The sequence below is a fragment of the Rutidosis leptorrhynchoides genome, chromosome 6 (genome assembly GCF_046630445.1).
Source record: "Rutidosis leptorrhynchoides isolate AG116_Rl617_1_P2 chromosome 6, CSIRO_AGI_Rlap_v1, whole genome shotgun sequence".
Lineage (NCBI taxonomy): Eukaryota > Viridiplantae > Streptophyta > Magnoliopsida > Asterales > Asteraceae > Rutidosis > Rutidosis leptorrhynchoides.
This window is the reverse complement of record NC_092338.1, coordinates 347053899-347063072: the sequence shown is the minus strand read 5'-3', so window position 1 is coordinate 347063072 and position 9174 is coordinate 347053899. Positions and strand designations below refer to the sequence as shown.

At 32.0% G+C, this 9174-nt stretch overlaps 1 protein-coding gene across 2 annotated transcripts; it reads right to left on the bottom strand.

Moving 5' to 3' along the window:
- Nucleotides 1-2006: 2006 nt before the first annotated feature.
- LOC139855472 (nuclear transcription factor Y subunit A-10-like) lies at nucleotides 2007-5449 on the bottom strand. 2 transcript variants are annotated; one of them, XM_071844699.1, is made up of 6 exons: nucleotides 5365-5449; nucleotides 4686-4881; nucleotides 4331-4458; nucleotides 4171-4239; nucleotides 3364-3504; nucleotides 2007-3003 (listed from the first exon to the last, which is right to left on the bottom strand). In XM_071844699.1, the coding sequence occupies exons 2-6, from the start codon at nucleotides 4783-4785 to the stop codon at nucleotides 2620-2622; spliced, it is 822 nt and encodes a 273-aa protein (XP_071700800.1). In that variant the 5' UTR covers nucleotides 4786-4881; nucleotides 5365-5449; the 3' UTR covers nucleotides 2007-2619. The 2 variants fall into 2 exon arrangements, with proteins under 2 accessions (XP_071700800.1, XP_071700799.1); XM_071844698.1 differs by having other exon boundaries at nucleotides 4686-4975; nucleotides 5365-5428.
- Between the last annotated feature and the right edge of the window lie 3725 nt (nucleotides 5450-9174).

Below are 9174 nucleotides of genomic sequence, written 5' to 3'. Positions count from 1 at the left end.
TTTATTTTAAAAGTGTAAATTAAAATATAAATTTAGAATTAGTTTCTTTCTACCTAACTTTTATAACTTCTCGTACTAAATTCAAAATAATTGATTAAAATAATTCAAAATTATAAAATTTTAATAATTAAAATATTTATTAATAAGATTTAATAATAATAATTAATTAATAAGATTTAATTTTAATTCAAAATTATTTAGATTAATAACATCACCCACAATGCTTAGATTTTTTTTTCTTTTGTTTTTTGGTTTATCTTTTAACAAAAGAATTAGTCTAATAATGATATCATCATTTTAGGATTTTAATAGAAACTACAGATTACATATTACAGACACATATGATTAGTTACTTTTACATTCCACATTAACCATTAAGTGATTGACGTCCTGTCGTTCTTACAATCCGATTAAATCACATACATTTTAATAAAAATACTTGTCATTTGTGAGTAACCTAAAGAAAACATCGTCCATTTATTAGTTTATTATTTAATTTCACAATGCAAACTAATAATTTTCTTTTATATGGTGTGTTTGGGTGACGAGCTTATGGGAGCTTATAGGAGCTTGAGCTTATGATTTTAATAAGCTCCAAGTCATAAGCTTCGTTTGGTAGAGAAAAAAAGTAGAGCTTATGAAAATCATAAGCTCTGAAAAAATAAGCTACTTTTAGTAGCTTATGAAAAAAGTAGAGCTTATGAACTGGAAAATAAGCTCCAGCTAGTTTACCAAACACTTATAAAAAATAATAAGCTCCAGCTACCAGCTTAAAAAATAAGCTCCAGCTCCAGCTCTATCTCATAAGCTTCAGCTCCAGCTACAAGCTCCAGCTCCAGCTACTTTCATCCAAACACACCCATAATCGGATCGTAAAGGAACGTTTGTAGTACTTTTATACCGTCTAAATGGAAGTTGATTAGAAAATAACCAGTTAAACATAGGTGCTTTTGACATCGAATTTGTGTAAATACTGTTATACTTAACCTTCAACAATTTTTTGAACGGAAATTAACATCGAATTCTGTCATTTGTCACTCACACACGCGTTAGGAGGAAACACTTCACACACCATCGCCGAATTGAGTACCCGGTATGCTTTGGATTAAACTGAGTGGCTAAGGGCATACACCTTATTCACCACAACAGAACCCTTGAAAAACCTCCCCTTCAAGGATTCGAACATCCGCCTATTATTTCAAGGACGTGGCCCAGGATCAACATAGAAGTTGTACCACTCAGACAGTGTCTCGGTGGTCTTAATCTTCAACTTTTAAAATACACATTATATCAATTATTTAGTAATTTGGTATGCCACATAAAGGCCTCTCACTTTGGTCCCGCTAGCCTATTGCGCCTGAAACTTCAGCTTGGTCCGTTAGCGGCCCATCATCTCTCCTAAATACTCTAATCCTCTCTTCATAAACAGATTGAGGTGGTAAACCTTATGGTTACCGGTCGGATCACGAGAGGAATTGTCGATCATTTGGGCTTATGTGTACGCTTTATGTATGACTTTTCCCTATTGTTGTCGATCAGCCCCACCGGCCGACGACTAGCCGTTAACCACACTCTCAAAATTTTCATATCAGCTAAGCTAGGGTTAACCACGGATTACTAACCCGAATCCTCAAGGATTTTGCACTCGGGCATTTATATACTTGATCACCCACCATAGTGATGGCAGAATAGCCCACTCTAACAAGTCTGAATAGATTGCATTTGTGTGCTTGCGTATGTAATTGTCCGTGTAGTCTGCACGGACAATTACATATGCAAACAAACAAAGAAAGTTTGTTTCACATGCCCGATGTAGGTAAGGGTCCCCATAAATGTTATGATAGATAGTGTTTAATTGTAATTTAGTCATTAGTTAGTTATAGTGTGTAGTAGTGATGTGATGTTGATATGATGGTGAAAAGCTTCGGTTACGATACTGACAAGTCTAACTACTCATTCACGCAAGTTTGTTGCACAGATGATGCCCGGTGTTATAAGACCAAACAAATAAAAGAAATGTACATACCAACCACGAACATCCATGTTATGTTACAAAGTAACCCAACAATGACACAATACCAACCTATACACACAAACAACATAACAACATTGCATATCTCAAAAGTTTGAAAATCAGAAACACACAAACTTACAGTAAAACGGCACGGTTTTACAGCAACGGTGAATGGGATCACATGTATATTGCTAGCAACACCTAATACCCGATGCAACCGCTCACAACGGAGGGGCAACTTCGAAAAGTTCAAGGTCTGAAAGTGTTACTAATATTTGCAGGAGCACCTTAATTGATGATCCTAGCAACATATCAGCTAACCCATAATTTATTTCAAACAACAACAGAGTATTTATACAAAAGATGAAACAAACATTTCCTTAAGAAGTGTTTGTCCACCAAATGCATTAAGGCTTTTTAGCATCACTAAAACAATTCCCAACACTGCAAACAAACAACATTTGCAGGGGCAATTCAAGTTAGAGATACAACCTTAACACAAAAGCCAAGGATGATTTGCCTAGCCAAACAGTGGGTCGACCCGATTCCATTTGACTATCAAAGTACGGGACCCGGTGTGCTGACACACCGGGCCCCACATGACATTAAATCGCCACGTTGCAGTGGCTCCCACCACCGGCAGCAGCTGCAACCCATTTGTTGTTCATGCCGAAACCATGAATGTCATTGCCTGACATCATCATATCCGAAATTCCGAGATTACCAATAGGGAAATGGTTGAGATCGCCCATCGGGAAATGATTAAGATCGCCCATTGAGAACATGCTTGTCACCTCAGATCCCGACATGTGGGACCTACTCCCGTTTGTTTCGTGATCAGATTGCAAAACTTCGGATCTTTGAGAACCTGCGGGAAGATCCAAGTTTTGAATCTTACACATTTCGAGTTCCTTGGTGTTCAAGAAACGGCCCCCACACCCTCGTGGTCTACGTTTTGCATGGAGATGGCGTGACAGATGCTGAAAAGGCTGCATATAACGGCCAAATGAATAATCAATATCAAGAACATGTGCAAAGTGTGCAACCGAACAGGGCCCAAATATTGAAAAAACTATTTTTTCTATGGATTACTTTTTATGTTGTTAAATTTTTAGTATTATCTTTTCATATCTACTTAAAAGACTTATTTTTCTTCTGGTCTTGTGATACGTTTTTTTTTTCATCAATAACTTTTAAGTAGTATTATCTTTTTATATGTATTGAATATGAAAAGTTTAACATTTATAAGGGCCCATTATGTTTCGAGCATGGCCTCCGAAATTAATGAGACGGCCCTGAAGAAGAATACGAGGTCATTGGGTAAAATGTCATTTAAATTGTTAACTTACCTTACGACTTTTGGTAACCTTTTTTGTCATTTCTGCCTTAGCACGGGATCGTCTGCGCCTGATTATTCCATTATACTGCTTAGCGTTCACAAATATAGGCCCATCATCGGTGCCTAAGTTCAAAGGCAGCATAACCCGACCCTGAAATGAAAAGCAAATCAGACGCTGTGAGAAATTCAAATACACCTTGTTAAACTTGTGTACTATTAGATTAAGATCATACTTGTCACTAGATAGTATACTGATGGTAGAATGTGAATATTGGAATTATCTTGAAACAGGTACGGGTTGAAACAGGTTAACTTGTTTTAGTGATAGAAACGGGCTGGACTAGGCAGGGTTGATTTTGACCCGCAACACTTTTTTTTTTTTTTCTTTTTTTATACTACATACATAACTAGTGGGTTAAGTGTACGATCATGTAAAAACATAATATTATATCAATAATATCCTGAAAGTTGAATAATTTGATTTGGTGGCTGTATGCATCAAAATATTGACTATTTAGTACTTTCGGCCTGTTTGATCCATTAGTGCCATCCACACATTCCCCATAGCTAATTTTCTGTTTGACATTTTATGAAATAAAACAAACCCAAATTGACCCATTTATACGATAGTGGGTCAAAAATGCCACCTCTAGTATTAACCATCCTACTGGTTAAATATTGTACGTATGTTTGATGGAGTTATCAGAGTGAGTGGTTACCTAATCATAATACTCGTAACGATTATAGATTATCATCTAAAATTTGAATCTAAGTGAGATGAAAGCCAATTAAATAGGTTAGCTCAAAGATAACACACCGCGATTTGAGGTCCATAAGTAGAAACCATGCCATAATATTGATCTCCGTATGGATACTTGCCACATACCTATCATAATTAATCAAAATAAAAAACATATTAGCATCAAAATCAAAATCATATAACAAAGACCACATAGTTAATAAGGGCAAATCTATACCAAATCTGGCTGACAAAACCCAAGCTCAAGATGACCACCATACGCTTGAGGAGCAGATTGCATAACAAAAGCAGCCTGAAATTGCACCGGTACTGGTTTATGCCCGTTTGACGAATCCTTAGTGTCACCTAAATCCACACAAAATCTCCGGTCTCGTCAATAAAAACTTTAAATACAACTCTATAATTACATAATTCATGCTTAAATTTAAAAGCATCCATAGGCAACAGTCAAATATTGTAATAGCAATGTACCCTATGATTTGGTTTCAAGATTAACTTATATTTACTATTGTTCCTAAACGCGATTTTAGACAAAATATAAACCAAATTGTAAAGATATAACTTCATAATACCAGAAAATATATCGAAGTGAGTCATATTTCCTTTATGATCCGTGTTACGAGCCAACGGTTTAGGTGCAACTGCCATGAGTTGTTCTCCGCAGTTTTCCATTGATGAAGTCTTATTTCGGACCACCGAATCTTCAAAAGTGGATTGAGCCACAAGTCCACTCCACCAAGGACCCGACCCGGATGACAAAGCACAAACCTGATTTGAAGCAGTTACATCATCAAGCTCTTTATAATACACAGAGCCCATTTTCAAATTTTGAACTTTTATTAACAGAAAACCAACTGAATTCCTGCAAGTTTTAATTTTTCATAAAAATCATTAATTTCCCCAGTTAACCCTCTATCCAAATACAGTTCATTATCCATTTACAAAAAACAAAGATAAAGCAAGATTACAAACTAGTTTCATTTCATTAATGTTTTAACCAAGTATTTTAAGTTACAAACAATTAAAAAGATCAAATTTTGACACTGCCCATTAAAGAATAACAACAACCCAGTACATTAACCAATTCAAATTGCAATCTTACATATCAAGATCCTAACTTTATGATGAACCCAGATAAAATAACTACTAAAGAAACTGGCATAAAAGTCAAAGTGGTATATTCTGTTGAAACAGGATGGTGACAATAACAAGAAAGATACAGTTATAGAAAGAAATAGAAGGAAAACAAACCTAGTAAAAAGAGGGATGTTTGAAACCAAGATTCTAATTTTGAAGAAAGAGAAATAGGAATAGAATCCCTAAAGGAGGAGTAATGATACTGAGTAAATAGAGAAATTTTGTGTGCCCAATCTCCCAATAATAAACCCTTTATCTATTCATTCTACACTCAAGTTATGCTTCATTTTTATATAATTTTAACCCTACCATCTTTAAATAAAAAAGAATGCCCATTAAACTTTATCATGTGTGAAAGTTAAAGATTACTCCGAATATTTTTATAAAGAGCTGAGAAGTACTACGTATTGTTTTATGAGAACTAAAAAGTAGGCTATTTTCCCATTTCAGTATTTTTCTCAATTTAAATATTGATCATAAAAACTCTACTTGAAATAGTTTTACTATGCCCTTAATGAAATTTGCTATTAGACTATTCCTAACTTTGATGGTGATGGTGATGTCAGAGATAAATTGTGTATTTTTTGATAAAAAGATAAATTTTTGATTGTGATTGTATTTGACCTCTCATTAACTTCAAATGTCAAATATTTAGAGGGTGATGTGGTTAAATTTGATTGAAAATTTGGTGAAAAAAATAAATATTTATTAAATCGTTGATTGGTTGGGTATTAATCTCACGCCACATTCCTTTTCGTTGAATATGTAACTGACGCTTGGATCCATCAATTTTTGACACCCCATTAATGGTGTTAGACTCCGTCACTTGACGCCAGCTCATTTGACGGGTTCAATTTAACGCTCCACTAGAATCAGTCTTATGAGATGCTAATTTGATATGATAACTAATGTTTTGTTATATGAAATTTATTAAATTATGCAACATTTTAAAAGTGAAGAAGTGTACATTTTATAAAATAAAAGTTTTCAATTAATATTATGTCATTTCCTCTTATATACTAAAACACACTCTTAATTAATTACACTCAGGAATAAAATGACAACCATAATGATTTACTCAAATCTTAGTGTTTCTTACTTATTAATATTGATATTGATATGTTATTAACATTATAATAAGAATTATTGTTATTAATTCATATCTTTAGTATATTATATTTATAATAATAATTATTATTATTACTATTATTATTTTGTTGAATGGCAAGTATTTGGATCACAGTCAGGAAGATGACCTACTTACCCAGTCATTTTCACGTATTCATGAGCTTTCGGGCGAAACCTGAACCACGTTACAGAGACCCGATCTTTAAACCATCTCGAAGTGGTATATAGCGAAATCATTTATCGTAGCCCTTTAAAATATGGTTTTTTTAGTTTTTTAAACTGTTAAAGAAATGTTTTTTATTAATCTGCAAGTTGTCTCAACTTTATTTTCATAAATTTTAGCGGAGTATGTATGTGTCTTTTACTTTTCATTAATAAAATGTTTGTATTAATCGTTAATGTGCGAATTGTAGTAATAAATATATGAAGCGAAACCATTTCTTGCACCAACGCACATGTTATCACCATACTAAAACTAACAAAATACCGTAGCAACGTGCGACTGAACGTCTTACTAGTTAAAATATAATGGCATGTGATATATGCTCAAGTAGTGTTACTAGAAGGGTACATTTATTTATTTTATATATTTTACACTCATACAATTTTTACACAAAATGGTAAATCATATCCACCAATCATAATAATTTTATTTTTCTCTCTCTATCTTTCTCATTCATTTTTTATTGGTTCATTTAAGAAAATTAATAAAATTGTGTGAAATTTGTGTGAAAATATCATTTCTCATATTTAAAAATGTTATAGAATAGAATTTTAAAATTACAAGAGAAAGTGCATTATTCAAAACGCCTTACCAAATTACAAAAATGATATTCTAATAATATCATCATCATCATAACTCATAATATCACAGATTTTTTTAGAACTACAACCCACACATTCGTCATCTATATTAATTCACAAATATGTTCACGGCGGGAATTGAACCCTCAACTTTTTTTATTTAAAGACTCCTCGAATACTGCTAGACTATAATTCTTTTGATAGTATAAAAATTTAAGTTCAATTAACCGCTTGCTCCATATAATTTAATAATTTATTCATGTACTACTTATTTTCAACTAATATATTATTATATTATTATTATTTTATTTTTACATTATTTTAAAATATAGTATCTAGTTAATCTAATTAAATAATACTATTAATTATTAATTATTAATTAAAGAAGATTATGTAATATTGTTAGGTGTATTTATCATTTTCGTATAAAAAGTAAATTGTTGTGGTTTTGTTACTCTTACAGCAATATTTAAAGGTTGCTGCACTAATTTAGATTTCTGTTTGTAGCAAGTGTCCGTACAATATAATACGATTGGTGAAAAAGCCAACGAATAAATGATTTGATCAAATATTCAATCATATGGTTCCTTCCCATTCGGGTAATGTTACTTCCAAATCTTTCTTCATATAGACACACACCTCGTGCAAGTTGCCAAATGGTCTAGATTTCTTATACCTCTAACTAAATGTGAGTTTGGATGAAAATATCTTCTAACTCGAGTTGAAGTTTGTAGTTGAGACATACAGTTGGAGTTGAAAGTTTGAGCATATTTTTAAGCTAGAAGGTGAATCTTATATTTTGGATGTATTTCGATGACACTAAAGTAGAACTTATACGAGCTTAAAAAGTAAAGTTTATGATTTTAAAGAGTTAATTGTTTTAAGCATTGTTTGGTAACAAAAAAAAACGTAGAGATTATCTAAAATTGTAGAGCTTAAAAATAAACCTTTCTCAACTATCTTTTGAAGAAAAAAGTAGAGCTTATGAAAAATAAAGTTACTAAAAAACCCTTCAATATATTATTTTACATTTTATACATTAGCTTTTTAAGTCATTTCACAACAATAAGCTTCTTGCTCCAGCTACTTTATCAAATACTTAAAAAAAAGCTCTAGCTTTCAGTTTGAATAATAAGCTTCAGCTTTAGCTCCCATTTTCAACTCCAGCTACCTGCTAACTCATGTCTTGGCAAGTTGTGATTGGTTCCAAGGCAAGTGAATAGTACCAAGTAATATTTTTTTCAACAATTTTTTTTACCCACCTCAAAATGTTTCTTTTTTTTTTCTATTTTTTCCCTCCTTTATGTCTATCGATAATAATGTAAACAAAAAAATGGGACTTTTAAAATTGTTTTTAGTTACAATATATATGTTAACTTTTTATTATTTTGTTGCTCCATTAAACAATTATTAGTATTTAATACACAAAAAATAATTTGGTAAATAAAAAAATATTACGTCTGCCACAATGCGTGGGGTTCCTATCTCGTTTCAATCAAAATAGAATAATAATAATAATAATAATAATAATAATAATAATAATAATAATTAATAATAATAATAATAATAATAATAATAATAATAGAATTGTATTCGTAAAAAATACGCATAAAGTCAGATTTAATTTGGCCGATTATATCTGGTTTAGTGAATCAATAATGATAATAATTTGATTTTTTTTATAATAAGTGAATTGTAATTCGGTTTAAAACCGTTTCTATTGAAATTTGAACCGAATGAAACTGAAAAAGTCAAACTACATATGAATTCGATCTTCTGGTCGTTTTCGTTTTTATTAGCAAATCTGAATTCAGTTTCCGGTTCGATTTCGATTCTTTTTTTAAAACGGCAAACTCACACACCCTACATAATTTTACTCGAATAATATGATAAATGAGACTCGAACTCACGACCTCAAAGTCATAGAGGCTCATCGATACCGCTAGGCTAAAGGCCCTTTGGTTCAATTTCGTTTTTATATATAAATCATAA